Consider the following 22,254-nt stretch of genomic DNA (forward strand, 5'->3'; position numbering starts at 1 on the left):
GTCAACTAATCATATATTAATCATGCTGAATTTTATCTTGGCTTATGTATTCTCTCTCATGTGCTGTGTGTTCCAACCATCATACTATGAGCCATAGTATTGGAGAGATGAACCCAAGCTCATCAGTGTTGTGTTCTTTAGAAGAAAGGCAGATGTCTCAAAATAGCTCCATACTGCTTTTCTTCCTTGTCTTCGACATTTGGCACAATCAGTAGTCATTTGAAAAATGACTATCCTTATTTCTATGGATTGTCCAATTATGATTGCTCTAATCTGGTCACTCTGATTTCTGCTTCTTCTGATTGTCGCTTCAGTGAGCTGTTTTCTGTCATTATGTGGGTCCTGGAGTTGCTAAGTAGCATGTAACATTGGGTTAATTTAAAAAATATAACATGTAGTGTTTGTGCCCAAATTGATTCTGCTCCCCTAAGCCCATTTAATTAATTTGGAATCACCCTGTTGCTCCTTGCTATTTGTTTCTGAATAAAATAGTAAGTTGTTAGTTGTTCAGTGAGAGCATTGGAACTGTGCTGGGCTGTCTGTTACAAATGCAGCCCTGTTGCTTCTGCAGTGGTTCTGGTTCACATCTTGTCAGGCGAGACTTAGCTACAGGATCTACCAAAAATAAAAAACACAGTAGATCTATTTTTAATAGTCACTCCTTGAGTAAAATAAGCGAATTTAATAGTGAGAAAAATTAGCAAGAGAGCATCTAATCAGAGTGTCCTGGTGTCATACTGCAGATAAATATTTAGAACCCAGTCCTGTAGCATGTGAGTCCTGTCATTTCCCACCATCCCACCAACCATTTGCTCATTGCAAAAGCTGTATCCAAATGATTTCCAAACTTCAGGGCAGATCCTTGTGGAGCTGTGCTGAACGCCACAGGCTGGTAAGGAGCAGCAGAGCATCTGAGCTGCCGGGGTGTTTGGCAGGTGCTTTAGGATCCTGGAGGTTTTCAGGTGACTGAGCTGTAAATAAACCTGTAACTCATGCTGCCTGTGCTCAGAGGATTATTTCTGATCTGAACCTTATTAACTCTAGCATGATGCAATTTGCTTAGACATTGCTGTGCTAATTACATGTTAACTTTTCATACTTACCATGTAGTATAACTCCCAGAGGAAAATATTGTACTCAGAACAAAAAAGATTTAGAGTTCATACGCTTAAAAGAATGCATAAGACTTTGGCAGAAACTGTGTGTTGAAGTGATCTATCTTCCTAATAACTAAAATAAGCAGCATTGTGTTGTTGCTGTAGGAATTTTTCAGTCAACCTTGGTTAGTTATTTGAAATATGGTAGGATGATGGTTCCCACTCATATATTTCATTTGTTTGTCATCCTTTTCAGAATGGAAATTTCTGAGAACAGATTGTGCTGAGAACTTCTATGAACTAATTGCACGAAGTACAAAAATTTGTGTGTGGACTTAAGTTACAAATAGACTTCAGAGCAAAATATAGCTTTTGTTGACACTTAATGGGTTAGTACTGTATTTCTGGATATTACATTCAATCAGATCAATACAATAAATGAGAAAATACATAACACCGTGCATTTATCATGTGTGTAATTGCCTTTAGAGGTCATCAGATAAGCAAATAAGAAAGTGATTTCTCATTTCTTATTTTCAATGAGCAATTACTAGTAATGTTGAAGTATATTATGCATCATTACTTGCTCACTGTCCTTTATTAAAAAAGAAGTGTAGAGGTTTAATGAAAGGTCTTTAGATAACCAGAAAGTTGTAGAAATATAGGGAACTCACATAAAGCAAATTTTAAATGAAAAAAAATTAATATTATTGCTGCTTTTCTCTTAGCATTGTGTTCTCAAAACAGGACTGGGGGTGAAAGATGCAACCCTGATGAGTCAGGAAAATCAAGGTTCAGACTCACTTGGCAAATTGTGGTTCAGGTTAGGAAGTGAATCCACTCCTTGCTTGCACTTTTGTCTTCTGACCACTTCACTGCTTCCCAGCCCTCCAGTGTAGGAGCAGCAGGGAGGAAGGTGAAGTGGATGTTAGCAGTAACATTTGCAGTGATGTGGAGAGGAACTATTTTATTAACTCCTGGCTCAGTACAGGAGGACCTTCCCACCATCCCTGGTGGAGGAACAGCCAGGGGGGAGAAGCAAAGCTGGAGCAAAGGTGGCTGATGTGCAGAGCCATGTCTCCCTCTGCTTCCCTAATGGTAGCCATGGCAACCCCAGGACATTAACTTATGCAGTGATTGCAAGCCGTGAGCATCAAAGCAAGTAATTAGGGAGACAAATGGGAAGTCTTGATGGATTCTTCCATCAAGATCAAAGCTTTATATAAGTTTTTCATTCATCTGGGAACAAGCACTGAGATTATTTGTATGTTATATTAGGCTACCAATGAAAATTGGGACCAAAGCTAGATTGTTTCATAATTTTTCAAGGGAGGGCCACTCAAGTGAGCCCAAACCTATTTAATAGACTTGATACTAAATCAGGAGTTGGACTTTTTGATCCGGCCACTGTAGTATTCAGCATACTCCTAGATATTTTCAGGAGAAATTTGTGCTAAACCAAGGTTTTCCTCCTCATTACCAGGAACGTTAACTGTAACTAAAAATTTAGGAATGCAATTTTTGATCCATGACATGCACTTCTAAAGATTCAGATAATTAGAGGATTCACTCTCAATATCTTCAGATCAAGAACAGAGGAGAGTTACTGTCTGAAATGTAATGACTTGTGCTATGCGAATGCTCTGAAGTGATGGTCTGTGTTCCCCTTCTGACTTTACACTTTAGTGTCTTCTTTAATAAAAGACACTGGGCAGCAAAAACCCTGTGGGCAGCGTGAGGTCCACCAACAACAGGGGAGAATATAAACTGAATGGTGCAACAACAACTAATTGTAAGGTAGATCTTTGCACAAACTTTTGGATAGCAAGATTTCTCAGTACTGGGCATTTAGAGTGAATTTTCGGACACTGTGTTTCCTGTTTTCCTCCAACTGCACACGTGGGATCTCTTTCTCTTTTTCCAAGATTTGCTTTTCTGAAAGGTAACTTATCTGAATTATGCAGGAGTTTTTCTAATCAATGAAACTTGCACAGCACTCCATTGAGTACCAAGCTTCATGTGGGATGCAGCAATAGTCTCCAGAGCATCAATAACTTCATTTTGCTGGGATTTTAAGGCAGGCATTAATATTTGGGTTGGACTTTCATTTTTAATTGATGAAGGAAAAGACTATCTGCCTTTCTTTGCTTCTTGATAACGCAAGCTTCTCTTTAGTAACTTCAAACACCCCAATTCTTCAGTTAAAGGCGAATTAAGTTTTCCTGTATTTAAAATTAGCTCTCTGAGGGTGGTATCAGCTCTGTTTCTTTTATGTTTTAAGTCCCAGTTCTTTAATCTGTTTCTAATACATTCTGTTCAGCAATTTTGCATTTCTGTTTTAGTGGAAGCAATGCTGATTAATTCCTTCTTATGACATCTGTGGCTGCATCCTAGATTAAACCTACTCTAATACAGAGCCTATCATTAAGTGTTAAATATTCTTGCAAGGCTACTTAAATTAGATTCAACATCAGTGGATCATTTAGTAGAGAGTCGTTAATTCTCCATCTTATGGCAAGGCCACATTCTGGTGATGCTTTTAATCAGAAGATTATTGAGGTATGATTTGAAAGGGATATGCTGCCCATATTTTGCCTTTGGGCAAATTATGAAAGGTCAAGTTGCCAAGGAAACAAAACTAAGATAACATTACTAATTCCTGACTCCAAGAGTTGTCTTTCCTGATCATATCATTTGCTCAATGTACACGCTCAGAAAAGATACCAGCTGACAATATCTCTGCCATTTAGTTCAACAGAAAATGGCTTTATAATTCGTGCTCCTCTAGTGTTCACAGTGATGACAAGGCTCACCAGAATACTTGGCCTCCATGGAATCCAGAGATCGGTTGGTTTGTTCACAGTTAGGGTAAATTATTCCTGATTTATGGAAGGGAAAAGAAGGAAGGGAAGGGTTACAATTTACATATTCAAAGATAGCTGCAAAGTTAAGATGTTACCGGTTTTGACAGGCTAATTTACAGCTCTTTAGAGAATCCTGATGTTCACAAAGTGAAGAGCACTTGATAACACAACTTCATTAAGGCCCCTCAAGTTAAACACTCAGAGTCGCTTCTTCTGGTCACTGGTCAGGCCAGTGGAAGAGCCAGGAAGATTTCTCCAATATTTGCTGCTATCCTGAGTGTCTTTTTCTCTCATTTTCTCTTCTCCTTTCCTATTCCAGATGGGAAGCAACAGTATAGGATTGGCTCCAGTGCAAGAGAGCCTGCATGGAGTAGCAGCATGTTATGATGAGTCTATTCCTGCCCCTTTCTCCTTTCCACGTGTGTGTGTGTATAATATGTGTGTGTGTTTGTCTTCAATTTCTTTTCCTTCCTGTGGAGAACTCATGAGAAAGGAATCATTTAATTCCCTTAAGTATCAACATCTGAGGTTGTGGTAGATTCTGTCCTTAAATTTTCATTGGGAGCTGTGCTGTGTCGCAGGGCACTGCATAATGAATACGACCCTGCCAATCAAGACACTCTGTTTTATATCACTTATTACTAAATTGAAAATGGTGTTTTACTACAGCAATAAAGGGCTGGTACAGCATGAGGTACATTTTTATACAACTCTATGAACTTTGTCATTGAAAACATTATAGCCTTGAATTTGAGAGCACAGTGGAAGGCAGTATAATTTGATTACCTATATTAATCAAGTAGAGTACAACATATAAAACCAGTAATGCATAAGTCTGACTGGAGCCAGATAACCCTCTTGTGCATCTTAGAAAGATTTATTTTCAGTAATATAATTCATTTGACATGAAAGTATCATAATTGCAGTTGCTAGGAAGAATTTCTTTCTTTCCTTTTTTTGGGAAAAAAACTATCACTCTTTCAAGAGCAGTTTGTTCCTCTAAAACTCTGCTTACTGAAAATTTAAAACAAAGATTTGTTTTTGTAATTATGGCAATTATTCATTAGCCAGCTGAGCTAACACAGAGGTTTGTTTTGAATATCGCTTCTACTTCATGAACAAGTGTTAGGTGTGAATTTAAAAGAATGTTTTGCTGTACATTGATTACATTGATTATTAGTGTTGTCAGCCTGTGCCTCTAAAAGCTACCCAGGAACTTTTGAGCCTTCAGTTACCTGTGAAAGTATTTTGCATAAACTCTGAAAAGAACTTCCCCTCACTCACTCCATGAAAAGGCTTTAAAGCATATTTAAAGACACCTGATTACTCTGCAGTCTGTGAAAACCCCTGTTGTTATTCGATATGCAGTAGGGACATGCACTAATAATAGCATTATCGGGAGTTGCTATTTATGCATTTACTGCTAAGTGTGGCTGCAAACCACACGTGAGCTGGTTGGTGTATCACAGCTGATGCAGCAAAACTCACAAGTGAAAAAAGAACAACTGGCTGTGCCACAGCTGCCCTTGGAGCAGGAAAACTTGCCTGCTTCACAGTGACAGTGCACACAAACTGAGAGGGGTTAAAATGTCCTGGTCAAGGTATTTTCCAGTTCTTCAAGCAGATTTCCCTTTCACCTCTGTTCATCATAACTTACTGCAAAATAAAAGGTTTGTATAATGCAATGTGTTCTGACTCTGTGACAAATACATTATAGCTTGTTCCAGCTAATTATTATTTCCTTGTTGTGCTGATAAAAGGTGATAGTCCGTTCCCAACAGTGTTTGTAGCTCCATCTCATTATAGGTCCACAGAGCAGTAAGTTGTTTCTTTTTCATTTTTACTCTTCAGTCTTCTCTTCTTTTTCTCTTCTTTCCCCTCCTGTTGAGATGTTTTCTCTTTCTTTTATTCTCTAATTGCTCAAGTCTGGATTAGACACATAGGGGCTCGTCAATGCTGAGGAAACACTTTGGCATTTTGGAACTTCTGTTCATAAATGACATTTATCCACAGAGCTGAGCATTTCCTCATCAGCTCTGGAAGGAAAATACAAATTTTAAAAGTGACAACAGAAAGCATAAATTTGCTCAAGCCTGTTCAGAAGGTTTCAGGATGGCTTAGCTAGGGATACTCACATTCCCTTCTTTCAGCCTGCACAGCCAACCCTTGCCTTGGTCTTTGAGGTCAGTGCTGGGCAGGCTGCCTTGGCAGTCTGAAAGCAGAACAGTGAGGAGGAGGCTCCATTTGTAAATCATTACATTTCCATCAATCATGGACATTTTGGGACCTGACAAGAACAAATGAGTGTCTAGGGGGATTGAATGAGAGGAGCAGACATTCTAAGGTAGGGGGAAGCCTTTACAATTTTACCTAAAGTAGGATATATATGTTTCCAGTATTGCTTAGTGTTTAAAGGTTTGTCATTTAGTGGTCCAAAGAAGTGTTCTCCGGGTAATGGCATAGGTCTTGAAGCTTTTATATTTAGCTTTGATGGGGCATAATTCTGTAAGAGTGAATAACCAACTGTGTTATTTTCTTACTGAATTAGCTTGCAGTCTCTGCTGTATTCCTTAGATTACATTGAAGACACCCAAATGTATGTCCTAGGCAATGCTTGTCCTTCACTTTCAAGACTTATCTACTGTAATATTTTTAAGATCTAAACTGAATGAAAGGAAAAAAGCAGACTTAATTTGCTTTGTATTAATGCTAATGATGAGTGCTGATATTGGCAGTGTGGGAGTGTGCAGGGGTGTTTTTTAGTTTTCTTATTTAAAATCTTCTTTATTTCTCTCTTGATGAATTTCTTAGTTCCAGGGTAGTTTGCCTGTGGTGAGTGGGGCAGCCGTCCCTTAAGGTTTATTTTAAAAGCCGTGGTTGGAATCTGTAACCACATGCTCTGAGTTTCCTTGGAGGAATAGGCCTTCTGTAGATGTCTCAGTTCTTCTGCTAAATATTTTACCAGATTTGAATTTTAATGTTCAATAATGCAAACATTAATGGTAAATATAGTAAGCGTGATATTTTTTACCCATAACAACATAAACCTTGCTATGAGTTAAACAGCAGTAGAATTAAATAACATTAATTATTACATTAATTATATATAAGTATAGTTAATCTTGTCCCTGACAGCAACAGGGACTTTGAGTGACTAAAGGCATTTGACAAAACAAAGCAGCTGATTCACACAACCTTTGTATATTCATTAAGTGAAGAATGAGCTGAAGTTCTTTTCACTGAATTAATGTATTTTGAGAACACAGTAGATGCTTTAGATTGTTTTCCCCATCCATAATCCCTGATTAAACAGTGCTCTAAATATTCTATTTACCACAGTAGTGGTGTGTTTCCAGGTGTGTAGCTGGTCAGCCCAGCTTCACCCACCTGAATTCAGCCTGGCTTCAGCCACTCCTCCTGCCAGGTCCAGCCCAAGTGGTTACAAGGCACAGTGGAGATTTTCCTTCATACCTGAGTCATGTCAGCTCTGATTCTAAAATTAGTCTCCACTTCTGAATGTTCATGTTGGACATTTTTGGGCCTTCAGCTTGAATTTGAATGCAAAAAGCTGTAATAGACTTGTGGAGGAACTTCAGGATTCTCACATGGGTGTCTTCATGCATCATCCAGTGTGTTCTTTTCTTGCTCCACCGCTTGGACTTAAAGGGAGAAGGAGGAAAGGAAGTTGGCTGCATGAGAAAAAGTGTGTGTGTAAATATATACATAAAGAAATTAAATGTATAAATGAAATAAAATAAACATTCACATGAATGAGCTGTAAGAAACCACAGCAAGTTTCATAACTAGAAATCCATCACCCTGATTCCAGAGGGTGGCTGTCATTAAGCAGGATAGGGAGGTATTTGGAAATGCCTCTCCTCCTGAGTTCCATGCTGAAATCCTCTCTAACAGCTTCCTGCAGCTCATAATGGTTCTGCATGGAGGGAAGACAGCCATGCATGTTCTCTGCTAAATAAATATGTAAATGGAGCTCCCAAACAGAGTCACATACCATGGAGTCACATGGCTAGTTATTTAGAATAACTGAATGCTTTCCATTAGAGGAGGTACTTTAACAATTTCTGTTGTTGTGTACTGGCCCAATAGCTTTTTGGTGACTCCACAGTGACATGGACATGTGGCATAGTAATGGTCTAGATTTGCAATCCAAATAGAAGAAAACTAATGTTTATAGTAAATGGGGAATTACTAGACAGATCATTATGGTTAAAGTGGCTTTTGAATATATCCATTTTAAGTCCTGAACTCCTTTAATTTTACAGAAAGCTTATAACCCCCTCTCCAAACAGCAGCAGCCTCTCATTGTTATAAATAATGGCTTTAAGCCATTTTTCTTCTGTTGGATGTATCATCTAGACAACCTTGCATTAAACAAAATTAGTTACTCTGTGCAGTGAGTCACTGCCAATCCCATCTTGGTTTCTGCTCCTCCCAGGAGAGCATGAGGGACCAAAGCAGCTGGGGCAGGGGGTCCAGGTAACTCTGAGCCAGGAGGCTCGTGGTAAAGGGGAGGCAGCAAGGCAAGATGTCTCTTGCAAGCACATGATGTTAGTCATAGCCTAAAACAAGAGAATTAGAAAGTAATGGATGTTCTCTGGTTCTTAGTGAAAACTCAAGTACAGCTTCTGTAGTGTCTCCAAGAATGTCTGTCTAATGAAAAGAAAATGAGTGACAGGTGACACAATGCCCAAGCGAGGGAAGAGTGAAAAGAACTCGTGAGCGCTTCAGAAGAGAAGCAGACTGCATCCCTTTTCTTGTCAGAGTCTCCTCTGTTTTGTAAATTGGTGAAATGCAGTGTCAACCATTCAACTTTGTGTGCACTGTGCTTTCAATTACCCAAGGGTGGCTGTGGGTGCACCAGTGAGGAAATGAGGAGAGATGGAAAAGAAGTGAAAAATCTTCACTATTTATGTGATCCCTGCAAATGCTGGGCTAAGCGTGGTCCATAATTCACATTATCCTTTGGTGTAATCATAGACAGTACAAGGGAAAACTACCTCCTGCATTGTCCGATCACTCTCTTTCTTGGCAAATATGGGCTGAAATTAAGCATAAAATTGTATGTTGGGTTTCCCAAGCTTTCCCAAGGGAGCTGAGACTCTGCAGCGATAGATGTAATGAGTCAATCACAGTCAGTAAATTGACTTCCAGGCAGCTACATCAGCCTACCATTAAATACTTAGAATAAGTCCAAATATGAAAGGGAAAGTGAGACAGACAATATATTGAAAGAGGTGTATTATATGGGGATAGATAGATACATAGATAGATCGATCGATCGATCGATCTTTTTTCTGACCATTGAGTAGAACAGATTGATTCTGCAAAGAGCATCATTAAATCATCCAACTATTATGGCAAAGCATTCTACTGGTATATTAAGGCCTGAAGTAGGAAGTATAATATGGTAAACCAGCCAGAAGGCCTCTCCTGAGTGTGCTACCAGACTCTGGTGTGTAGATGGCATTGGATGATGACTTTTCTAATTTTAATGAATGTGTCTTTATTAAGCATTTAGGTAGCAACATGCATCTGTGTAGGCTCCAGTAAAAGACTGCACCTTTCCTGTGGGAGGGGGAAGGGCAGGGATGTGAGAAAGAAATCTGGTGGCTCTTACAGCTTTTTCAAGATGGGTTGGTCACTCTCTCCCTTGAACTAGGTCATTTTTAGACTTGGCTGGAAAGTAGGCAGCTCTAGATCTTATTTTGTAGATCTCAAGGAATAATTTGTGATTATCCCTTTTTCTCCAAAGTGCTTTCCTGTGTATAGGTATAATAATAAAGAAACCATTTTCAGCATAAAAGATGTGCTTGTCAAGCCACAGCAATGATTTTCCAGTTCCTGGCTTTTTTAGTTGTGCAGCCTTCTAATATTTCTGCTTGAATTCTTTCACGACAGAAGCAAATGAAAATTACACCGTGGTTTTTAGGTCTCTGTTCCCTGATTTTTGCTTGTCATGTCATGAACTTCTTCGAAGCAGTGAAATGGCAGCCCATCTCCCTGAGAGCTCCAGACAGATTTCTAAAGTTGTCTTGTTAACAGCTTGTCAGAAACCTACATTTCAGTCTCGCTGAGTTTATATCATGCAAAAAAAAAAAAAAAGTTGCTGGAAATTATGATTTTTACAGGTTCTGACATTTTTCTAAAGAACTGAAATGCTCAAGGCTGCTGTCTCCCTTAACAGGCTGTGCTGTTTTGGGTAATATTCTGCGTTGCATCAACTGAACATCAGAGCAACATTCAGTTTCTTCCCTTTAACATGTTCTTTGAATTATTTAAGGTGTTTTGATGTTGGCTAGAATTCATAACAAAGTCCTCCAGCTTTTATCCTAAAATATCAAAAAGGTTGAGATTTCTTCCTTCCCCCCTTCCTTTTTCTCCCTCTTCCCTAACCCTTCTTCCCTCCCTCCTCCCGCTTTTAATAGATCCTTGCATGGATCATCGGGGGACTTTCTTTTATGTTGTACAGCATGAAATGACTTAGTCAGGGTCTTCCTGATTAATTTATGAGTGCTATGGAAAAGGGAAGGGGGGGAAAAACAGTCCTTGAGGGATTGACCCTAAGCTGCAGCAGATCAACTCAATTTTATGGAATGAAAAGAGACTTAAACAGTATTTTTAGCGTCGGTTTCTCAACGCACAGAGGTAGAGAAGCTCCCTGCATCCGGCAGGCTGGAGCAGGGTGAGAGGTGCCCATCTCTCCAGGTGGCTGATGGGGAGTGGAGCTCAAGTCTTCGGAGGCACCGAGCACGTTTAGAGTTAAAGCTGTGACAGATTGGTGGATTAATGTGCTCTGCCTCCAAGGGACAAATGCTCTTTTTTTTTCCCCTTTTTTTCTTTTTTTTTTTTTCCCTTTTCCCTTCCCCTTTCTCCCTCCTTCCCCACTCTGGGCTTGCAGATGACAGCTGTTGGTCACTTAACAAAATGTCCTCTTGATTGCTGCTTCACAACAGGGGCCCCCTCAGACCAAACAGCACATAGCCCGTACAATGCATCACTGCCCCTCAAAATTAGTTATAGTGCTCTGGGCTATTCTCAGCTGCCATAGCTAATACTCTCTTGCTGTTCTTCTCTCTCCCCCTCGCCCTCCCCCTCTGCAGACAAAGGCTCAGCCTATACATCTGTAGTGCTCATAACCTCCCCCTTCCCCCAGCCAAATGCTGAGGAGAGAAAGGGAAAAAAAAAATTGCTGCCCTGAGGCTCAATCTGTTTCTTACAGCTCTACCCCGGCACTTGGAAGCCTGAGCTGGTCTAGCCATGGGGAGGCCCTGACTCATTTCATCAAGCTGTCAGGGAGGCAGTGGAGCTAAGAGGACTCTGCTGCCTGGGGCAAGTTCAAGTCAACATTCGATTTCCGTCCTCCCCCCGCCCCACGCCTTTCGCTTGGACACTTTCTGTGCTCTGGATCTAAACTTCTCCCCGAGCTGCAGCAGCTCACAGCTTCTTGCCAGGAGGAAGGACTTGTGGGACCTTATAAAGGACACAGTGGCAAAATTGCTGCAATAAATCAGTGGCCCTCTGACACTTGGCGGTAGCTTAATGTTTTGGCACTTTCTTTCCTGTGTATGCCTCAAGTCCCATTAGCAAGCTTTTCTGTCAGTCTGGCTCATGATAAAACTCTCTCTTCCTATCATCTTAAGCAAGCCCCTGCAGACATGAATCTGATGCCAGACTTAATAGGAAACAACACCCTCCCCTGCACACACAAGCACGCATCCATACGCTGCTCCTGGGAAGTTAGCTCACAGGGCATGGAGAAGGGAGGGCTCTTAAAAATAGGCTTGATTTTTCGCTCCTTCCTTTAAAAGAAACATTAACAACCTGGCATTTAAGCTTAGTACTTCCCCAAGCCTTGCTATTAAAAGAAAATTCAATAACTAAATGTGGTTGGCAATAATAAGATAGCAGTAACATGGCTGAGGAGTGGGTATGCAGGCAGCATAGGTGTCTACACTGTTCATGTATTCGCTGCAACTTTCTACATAAGTATTCTACCCTGCCAGCTTTCATTGTAATGTTATAGGCAGTATATTTAATATTTTTGCCTCCTCTCATCCTTGCACTTCCCCAGACAGTTCTAGCTGCAGGTACACTGGTTAGATTACATGTCCCTCCGGGCTGGGATCACTTTCTTCACATGGCTAGCTTAGATGTCTGTCACCCTCTGCTTAATCATAATATAAATAATATCTATAGGTGTGTGTGTTTATGTGGAGAGGAAGAAAACAAGCCTTTCTCTCAGCTCTCTGGGCAGGAACCTGTAACTCCTGTGCTGTACAGTGTCTGGCACAACAGGGCCCACAGCCTTGGGACTGTGTGGGTACAACCTAAATCATAAATTACTGGGTTTGAGTGAAGCAGGAGATAACCATGTTTGTGTGGATAAGCTGAGGCGACTTCCCAGAAACTTGGAGGAAGTGGCTCCATTTGAAATAACCATATTTCTCTGCACCCATCATGACATAACATCCAGGTATTGCCAATCTTGTTGCAAGTCTTAGGAGACTTGGTTGGTTTTGTTTGCATTTCCTGAAGCTCTTACTGCTGGTATGAGACAGTTTACATGACTATGTGATATCAGTTAATCAATGTAGTGTTTTTATTATATGAAGAAAAGCTGGGTGGTGTAGTAGTTAAAACATTGGGGGTAAGAAAAGAGTCAAAGGACCTTCTCCTGATTCCTAAACTCACCAGAAAACAATGAGAATCATAGTACAACTTTAATATAGGTTGTAAGGAGCTCGATGCCAGTCTAATGGTAAGAGAAGGTCCTTTGCCAAATACACTGTTGCCTGTTTTACAGTAGCCATAAGTCCATCTTTGTCCCCTCTAGAGATGATCTGTAGAAGCAGGTGATGGAATGCATCACAGCTCCTTGCCTGGTGGAAAAGCCATGATGGAAAAGCGAGATTTCACCCCAGGCATCAAAAAAACCCGAGAAGCCCAGTCTACACACATGGACACTCTGTCTGTCATTCCTGAGTTTTGTGTTTTTCCTGCTGAACCTCATCTCACGGGAGGCTTCCTCCCAACCAGACTCTGTCACTGCAAGAAATTGTTTCCAAAAAGCCGCACAATTAGGGGTCAGCTTTGCAAACATTCTTGGTGGAATTGAGAGGCAATTGGCACAACCCAGTGAATAATCCTTTTAGGAGCCTTTATGAACCCGGTACAATGGCTGTTTACAGTCCTGCTTATAGACCAGGAGTGTTAACAGGCCTTTAGAAAAATCCAGGTAATTGAAGCTTTTGTCTTTCAATGAGCCCTCGTTGCTTTCAACAGTTGCCATTCTCCACATTTTCTTTAACTTTTTTTTTTTTGTTTTGACAAGGGCTTTTGTCCCTCAACAACAGCAGCGTGGGAGGTGAGCCCGGCCGGGTGGTGGCCTCAGCCTTCGCAGGGCGCAGCGTGGCCTCCTCCTCCTCCTCACACGGGATAAATTGGCTTTTAAGACACAGCAAATCCTCTGTGGCCAACCCGAAGTCCCTCCCGTGACTGCATTATTCATTCTAACATCCCGGCCATGCCAGTCCCTGCCTCATCTCGGTGCTGAGGCGGGGCTGTGCGGGCGGGGTGAGGAGGAGGATGGAGGAGAGCAGGCGGAGGCTGAAGGCTGTTCCCACACAAGCTGAGCCCTTCGAGCCCGGGGCTTTTCCACACACACACCCGGGCCGAGGGAGGGGACGGGGGTCAGCGCTGCTTCTGCTTTTCGCAGCTCTGTCTCCTCCCGTTTGGTTTTGCTGGCGTTGGTTTTTCTGTGCTCTTGCTCGTTCAGCAGCCTCCGGGTTCCTCTTTCTCGATGCGAGTGTGGGAGCCTGTTCCTTTCACAGAAAACAAAGAAAACCTGTGGGAATTGGGAAGCTTGGGGCCTTTTCCACCAAAACTGGTTGCATTTTCTTCAGGAGTCGGTGGGAGGTTAGCATAGGTTAGTAGCCATGAGTCTCAAGTTTTAATTTTCTTGTCTCTAAAGCAGAAGCCCAAATTTTATAAATAGCTTTGTGTTAATTCTTCCCCACGATCTCTCATCCTGTAGGCCAGTTTGGAACATTCTCACATGCGTTAAGATAAGTATTGTGGTGATTTACAGCCAGGTAGGAATCAATACAAGGGACAGTTCGTGTGCATGAGGAATCCTACATGGCTGCAGAGGGGTCAGAGGACTTTTTTTCATGAGGCATATGAGAAATTAGGCAACTCACTGCCACAAATGCAGATTTTAAACCACTCATCTTGCAATCACAGCTTTATGGAAGGCTCTGTGTCTGCACAGAGCCACATTCACATGTGGATCTGTATCCACAGCCCTGCTGCCTTTTGCAGTTTCAAGACTGATGCAGTCATGATTAAAGTAAGGAAGATGTAAGCTAAAACGAAACAAAATTCTTTGCTGTCTTTTCCATTTTAAAAGCAATTAATTATGAAGTCTTTACAGATCCTGAATGGGGAAAAATGTATCCTCAGAGAGCAGATGTTTGCTTCATTCATTTGTCTGTTTATAAAATCCAGCATGTGGATTTGATGGTTCACTGGATTTTTGCAACTTTCACTTATGTACATGAGACAAAGTTGCATATTGGTACAAAGCAAAATTAGGCATCTAAATAAAGCAATTCTGCACCTTTTAGTAATGTAAACCATATGTAAGAGTGTTTTATACTCATTATAGGTTCACAGATTTTGGAGGTCAAATCTATTTTCAACAAGAAAAACCCTCTCCTCTTTTTTTTTTAATACCATAATGCAGCAAGAAATAGGAAGACAAGTCTTGTTACAAAAACAGAGAAGACTAGAATACTACCTTATATTTGAATAATAATGGTTACTAAAGTTCAAAAAATTGTTTACATCTCAAATATTTTTAAGCTAAATTTGGTGATGTTTATAGTACTGAGGTTTTATTAAACCAGGACTCATAGGCAAAACCATCTGAGATTTAGTGATAATTTTGGATGCTTTCTAGTCAGTGGATTTTGAAGTTTAATTTATTTGGGTATTTATTAATGCAGTGTATAATTTTTAAACTGCTTTAGAATTAAAATTGGTGTTGATGTTGCCTAAACATACAATTTGAAGAAAACCACGGCTGAGGGTGCTAACTTATTTTTATGCCATTCTTGTGATAGGTGTGATTCTACTGTAACATGCTTTAGTCTGAACGATGAATCACATCATCAGAATAATCTGCCTCTAAAATACGAATGTTCACGTTGAATGAGCACCAAGATTAAAATGGTGACTTGGGATACTTTCACACAGACAGGCTTTAAAGGGTAAAATAACAAGGTCTTTGTGTCCCACTCCATTATGCCGATAATTTGGGGGAATGCACAGTCCCTGTAGCATTAGGGCTTGATTTGACTCCCCCTGGGTGGAGGTGAAAGGCTTCCCTCCACTCAGCCAGTGTTTCTCAGGAGCATGTAAATAATAATAAGTGGAGTGCTGTGACTGCATCTTCCCCCGCCTCCCACCCCAGTTTTGATGAATGTGTTGCTCTGTCAGTGTGAATTATCACTTCTTGAGCAAGCACAAATGCAGCAGGTACCAGGGCAGCCTCTGCCCAGCAAACCTGTTTCAGCATGTCTCGGTGTGATGGACAATTAGTCCCGTTCCAGACACTTCTAATTGTTTGTGGTTGCGTGGCACAGGTTTGGGGAAGTCAGCAGATGGCTGCTCATGAGGATTCATCAGGATTGATTTTACTTTCGGTTTGTGAAAAAATCAGAAACTGTGTTTCGTAGAATAATTTCCATAAAGGTCAGTGACAGAATAAAAGTCACAAAAAAGGCACAAATGGCTTATGGCAAGGTATGTGCTAAAGACAAGGCTGTCTGATGGTTTTGCCTACTAAAAGCAATTGGCTGGGACTTTGTGCAGTTTGCTGATGTTATTCCCACAGAACTTGCCCACCTACAGCTCCTGGCCCCTGCAAGGCAATGTCCTATTACTTCTTCCATTTTTTCTTCAGGTTCTTTCTTTTCCAGAATGGTTACACATAATCAGTTAGATCTGTGCACATCCTACTAAACAGTTGGATTTCTCTGTGAAAAACATGTTGTGGATCATGTGGGGCAGTGTAAAATGGTTTCCTTTTTGAAAGAAAAAGAGTTCTGCTTAGTCAAGACTGTAGAAAAACAGATTGCTTAAACCAAGCATTTTCATTACAGTAAAATGGGAATAAGGTGTCTGTTGGGAAGCTGAGCACTCTTCACTGCAGAATCACTGTGGGAGATTCCTCCAATATATTGGGGCTGTTTGTGTGCTCAGTATCTTTCAGACAATTTAAAAATAAAAAGTTCCTCAAGTATTTAGGGTTAATCATTCCGTGTGCCAAATAGAAGAAGAAGAGATTAAATACTTTCTCATAAATCAGCAGAAAACTAAGAATGTAGCAGCTGAAATTTCTACTGTGTGACTTGAGGATAAAAGAATGTGACAGGAAAGATCCCCCTTCCTCACTCTGGGAGGAAATCTGGACAAAGTGACCAAACAGATCTATTTCTTCTTTTACATTCATGACAGCGAAGCATGTGCATTCTCATGGACCATTTCCATGTCTGGAACTTGTCACTGCTGGCTTGCAGAGTCCCCTCTTTTGACCCAGTGAACTCTATAGGGTGCTGCCAGTTACAGAAACCCACCAGGCCATCCCCATCAGCAGCTGGCTGAAGGAGAAAATTCCCCCTGGGCACCAAGGCTACAGAACACACTGACCATTTCTGTCAGCATAACAGACACCGAGAGATTTACTTCTGTTCCCAACTGTAAATCTTCCTGAGCTCCAGCCAGCAAGATGTGCATGTCCTGAAATGTTCAGTGCTCAAACTGAACATTTCCATCGTTTGTGCTGTGAAAGTAGAGCATTTCATTTTCAGATCCTGAAAGAGATTGCACTCCAAAACTCTTTAAGTAAACACTTCCTCCTGGGATCGTGATCTCATTCAAACTAAAAAATGTACCAGAATTTATGATGTATTTTAATTACTATTCTTGGTACCACTCATTAAATTAGAAATTGATTGCCAGTTTCACAGATTCCTTGTTAGATGACAAAGTGCTTATCAAGGTGAAGCAATGCAAAACTGTTACTATATATTCCACAATTTGGGATGATAAAAAGGCATGCTTTTTGTTGTGGTACTCATGTTATGGTGGTTGTTATAATGCATCACTGATTGTCTTTTTTGTTTGAAGTTTGCTTTCCCCATCCAGGTAAAAGTACACCATAAATTTGTAAAAGAGAGGATCTGGCTTTGTCTGGTTTTTGCTAGCAATGTAAAAAGCATTACTGCAAACATCAGAAGTGTGTTTCATTGAACTGTGAACATCATAAACAGCTATCCAAAAGATTTAAGAGGATGATGCAAAATATCCCTATACATAAAGGTGTTTCTCAAAATCCTTTTTTCTCTTTCTAATCCACAGTGTGACAGCGAGAGCGATATTGACGATAAGGTAAGACTGAATTTTCTTATTTCATGTGCTTGGAAATTCCCTGATAGTCAAAATAAGAATGAATTTGAAAATAACATTTTCCTCCAGTCTTCATGTCAAATTTAAAAATACCTGCAACTGAATGAAAAAGCATCAGATCAGCTACTCTGTGATCTTCACTAGCTTCTATTTGCAGGAAAGAAAGTCCTGTTAACATAATAGTCTTTATTGATTATTATGTGAGCATTTGGGGAGACCCAAGTTACAGCATTGGTGCTGTTTCAGAGGAAGTTTCCTCTGATGATGTGTCAGGAGCCCATATTTTATATAATAACCTTTGAAGATGTCAGTTTTGTAATCAGTTTAGAAGATGGGACCTGCCCTCCCAAGGCAGTGTGGTAACTGTCAAGGAGTGTTTTGTCATGTTGCATGCATATTTATCACAGAGCAATGTTTTTTCTGACCTTCTTTTGAATACAGAGGTTGGCCATTGAAAGGTTGTAGTTTTGTGTTTGTGTACGGGGGTTTCTTGTTCACCTCTGCAAGGAAAACAGACAAGTCCCACTGTGTAGCACCAGTGGCTCCGTGCTTTTAAACATTAAATGTATAAAAGACTTGAGTATTCCTTGCCAGCTTCTGGCAGATCAAACCTGGCAGTCTCAGGTCAGCTCTTCATCAAACCTTTATTATATTTTGGCTGTCCAGTCTCGTGCATTGGTTCATGAGAAGCTGTGGCACAGAGTTTTCTCCTGGATCATCATTACACAAGTAAAGGCTGACTTCAGATAGCCCCGTGTGCTCAGCAGCACTCCCAGCTGCATCAGAGGTTACCATGAGTTCAAGAGGCTACTCTGCAAGCTTCTCCTGGTTAAGTCTTTTCCTTTTTTTAGTATTGCTTTAGAAACATTAGGATTTCTTCAACTTCTTCTTTAAAAATCCCATCAGGTACTAAATATCCTTGGAGTATGGCAAAAGCTGTGTTTTGAGATGAAGGCTTGATTGAAGAGCAACATTTAAATCATGTGTGTTGAATGAAAGAAGCTGTACATATTTTATTTTATATTATTCTACATTTATATGTGTATCTATGCATAAAGTCACTCCCTGGAGCCACCCCTCTCCCCAAGTTCTGTTTCTTACAAGGTTACAGCAGCAGAGCTGACAGCAGGGGTGGTGAGGATGAAATATCATTCCCTAAAAGCTTAGATACCATGGGGTTAAAACGTTTCTCAGACTGCCCAATCAAAGGAAGTAAAAGCAATCACTTAGAAAACTGTTTAAAGATCTGCCAGTCAAACCTCAGATGAAGTTGTAAGTGACATGTAGTTTTATTATACAGCTATGCTATTAATGATTATCTAAATTACACTGGTAGACCCAGCTAGCGGCATTACATCTGAGACTGACGTTTGTTAGATTAGGTTTGACTTCACCTTGTAGAGAAGAAATTGAAATCTGAACAACATTGATTAGCTTTCAGAATGTGGGATCTGAGGTTACCTTCAGAGGAAGCTGCATTGTGTTTGGCTGGTAACTTGCTGTCCTTTACAGCAAATGAAAGGCTATTATAGTGTTCCTTACCATTAATATGACATTACTTTACATTTCTGTAACTGTAATTTGACCTTCTAGGCTCACCTGTTTCCCAGCTACCTTCTCCTTAAGGTGTCTTTGCCTTAATAATAACATTTCTTTTCTTCATAACGAGAGCAGCACAAGATCATCATTTTTGTATCTCTTGCCTGCTCTGCAGAGACATGAAACATGACATGGTTCTATTAAATAGGTTTCTGGAATTGAGTGGGGTTGCTTTTCTTGTCAGCAAAGATGTGGGCACATGCATGTAAACTCACCAGGGCTGAAGTGAAGATGCTTCAGACCTTTCATGGGGATAGTGTAAGTGCAACATTGCCTTCCAGTTGGGGAACACAGGGGCAACTCTGTTCATACCTGACAAACTGAACTCCCCATGAAACTCTCTCAGTGTTTGTCTAAAACTTAACCTGACTGATGCAACAACGACCTGCAAAAATTTTGGTGTGACTGTCCTGAGGGACTACACTCATTTTCCTCCCTCATGGGATGGCAGAATGTATCTCCTGCTCATGCTCCCAGGCTATTGCAGCCACATGGAGTATTCAGCATAGTGCCCAGCCCAGCACCAGCTTCCCAAATTATGTGATGGGTCGGCTTCTTTCCCCACTGCTGCAGAGCAATGCTGCTCTGCTGCCTGGTCAGCAAGAACCAGCTTTTTCAAGGTACACCTACACACACTCGCACTAAGGAAGGGCAGGGCAGGAATTACTAATGTACTTTTGATTTGCATAACATTTTTTTGTTAGTCATAAACAGCGGGTCAGTGTTGCCTGCATCAAACTCACGAGGAAAGCAGACAAAAAAAGTTCATGTACAAGTACAAACTGAGTCAGCGACTGAGCTAGAAGCAAAACTGAAATTTTCCACCTCCTACTTCTCTCTCTGTACCATGCTAGTAATTACCCACTATTTATTTAGCTCATAGGTGTATGGGCTATTGAGCTCTTAATGTTTTCAAACATAGACGTTAGAGTAAAATTAAGGTTTTACCCTCACTGCATTGTAAAATATAAACACACTCCTGATGGTTTGGTTTTTTCCCTTGTGCAGGGCTCCAGGGGAGAAAAGCAATTGAGCATAGTCAGTCACACGTACAGTGTATCAGAAAGAGGAGCCATTACTTTAGTGCAAGGTACAGTTTCACAGCAGACTGTGAGTGTTTCCAAACATTGCGCTGCTGTTTTTAATAATCAGAGAAGAGGAGCTCAAGGCTGGGGACTTGTCAATCCCATCTACTTTCTGAGAACTGTCTCTGGCCAAGTATAGCCTTTCACTTCTGCATCACTGCCGAAATCTCAGAGGAAGTGAGTGGGATGATGCTTTCTCACACCTATCATTCTGTCACCATGCACTTCTCACAGAAGTGTTCGAGATACCCAGACTGATAAAGTGAGCTGTCCAGCCATTTAACCAAGCAAGAAACTTAGCAAATCACGCATTCCCAGAGATGGAAATGCAAATCCTGTTTCCTTTACTGTATGTTTAGTGAAGGACATTGGTTTGGGCTCTGCAGCTGTAAGGAGGATTGCAGTGTTGCTTGCTGAAGCTGTGGAAATGATACTGTGCTTTTTGAGAGGGAAGAGGGAGAAAAAGGGAGTCAGTCTGATACTTGTATTACACTGTCTCTTCTCTGTGCAATAGCTGAGATGTGAAGCTCACGGTCCATAAACATTGTTACTGAAAATATATACTTCCTTTAATAGCAACAACAGCATTAACAGATAGCAATTACCCTTCATTTTCAGGAACTATAAAGTCTCCATTAATTCAAGATTTATGTAGTTATAGCATTTAGCACAGGAATAACACCACAGAGAATTGGTTTATACACATGTAATGAGAGAGCTTATGGCATACTTTAGTGAACATTAACATAATAGAGTAATATAAACCATCAACAGTTCCACTTATTGTCTCTTACCTGCTTTAGCATCACTGTGAAAAGTGGCTAGCAGCTTGGTAATGTGCTCTGTTAAATGATGTTCTGCAGAAAGCCAAAAGTCAACTCGTGGAAAACAAGGGAATGAGTAATCTCTGCTCGTTACTCCAAAATGTTGCTCTCATTTTTTTAATAACAGTGCTCAAGATTGCATTAAAAAAGGCGCCCATTTCTTTCTTTAAAAGTAATTCAGTGTTCATGTTCTTTCAGTCTTGGACTTCTGTCTGCTCTGTGTGAAATTGTGGGTTGTCAGCTTAATTACATGGCCCCGCTGTGTAAGTGAGCTCTCCAAATCAGGGGTTAGATATCAGACATTCTTCATTTAATGCAGTGCTAAGTAAGATGTGCAAAGAAATGGAACTGTATTTCTAAGTTCAGTCAGTATTTACTGTGTATCTGTTCTGTAGTTCATGTTTTAGCTATAGCAAGCAACCTCTGAATCAGGTAAAGTTAAATCCAAGGTGGAGACAAAAAGTTTTGAAGTCATTTTTTTCTCACGACTTTCTGCAGCAGCCCAGTGAGTTCCTTAGGCTGTGCTTGTGGCAATGTGAATCAGCCTTACCACGCTGCACTTTGCTAATCCCAGCATCCCAGCAGGTGCTTGGAAATCGGCAGCAGCACGAGAGCAGGTTCAGTTCAGCTGTGATAGATGGGAGGGAGCAGCACGGTGGTGCTGTGGTCCCTCCACCTGAGGCTGTGGAAGGACCACATCCATCCTGCTGCGTGCTGTGGAAACACAGAACAGCTCCTGGCTTCAGGGTGAGAGGAGAGAGAAGGGCCCAGGTGAGTGGGGACACTGTCAACAGCAGCACTGTTGCAGTATGCCAGCAGCCTCGTTGTTGTCCAGCTGTGATTTCGTAGGCATTCATCTAAAGGGGGTATTTGCAGGTATTGAGGTTTTAGGAGGCGTTTGAGAGGGAAAGTCAGGTAGCTTTATAGCCGTGAGTGGGAAGTTACTCTCTGTAGCAAAAGGCACAGTGGTAAGTAGTGAGGAGGTGCTTATTTGAAAGTTTAACAAGGGGGGGTGATTGAATCCGACCAGTGAGAGATGAAAGTTTTCAGCAATGCTGAATGTCAGTTTTGGGGAGAACAGATAAGCTGTGAAAGAGTCAAAACACAAAGAGTGATGGTTTGCCATTCAGGAAGCGAGAAGCTGTGTAGGAAGCAAAGCCACAGAGTAGGAAAATGATCTTGCAGCAACTTTTCCTTGGCACAAGGACACAGTTACATCTGCTGTCACCAAAGGAAAGACAAAATGGTGAATGAAGTAGGTGATGTAGCTTGACCAAGAATGTGTGTGGATAAA

The 22,254-nt window shown here is 40.9% G+C and overlaps 1 protein-coding gene across 20 annotated transcripts in view; it reads left to right on the forward strand.

The window, feature by feature from the left end:
* The window catches only part of FBRSL1 (fibrosin like 1), a 499,827-nt gene that overhangs the window by 313,716 nt on the left and 163,857 nt on the right, over positions 1-22,254 (forward strand). For all 20 annotated transcript variants that reach the window (XM_063415667.1, XM_063415668.1, XM_063415674.1 and 17 more), the window contains one exon: positions 17,405-17,434. In XM_063415667.1, the coding sequence (XP_063271737.1) occupies positions 17,405-17,434 (30 nt within the window). The remainder of the gene's footprint in view (positions 1-17,404; positions 17,435-22,254) is intronic.

The sequence above is a fragment of the Prinia subflava genome, chromosome 19, assembly GCF_021018805.1.
Source record: "Prinia subflava isolate CZ2003 ecotype Zambia chromosome 19, Cam_Psub_1.2, whole genome shotgun sequence".
NCBI classification, from domain to species: Eukaryota; Metazoa; Chordata; class Aves; order Passeriformes; family Cisticolidae; genus Prinia; species Prinia subflava.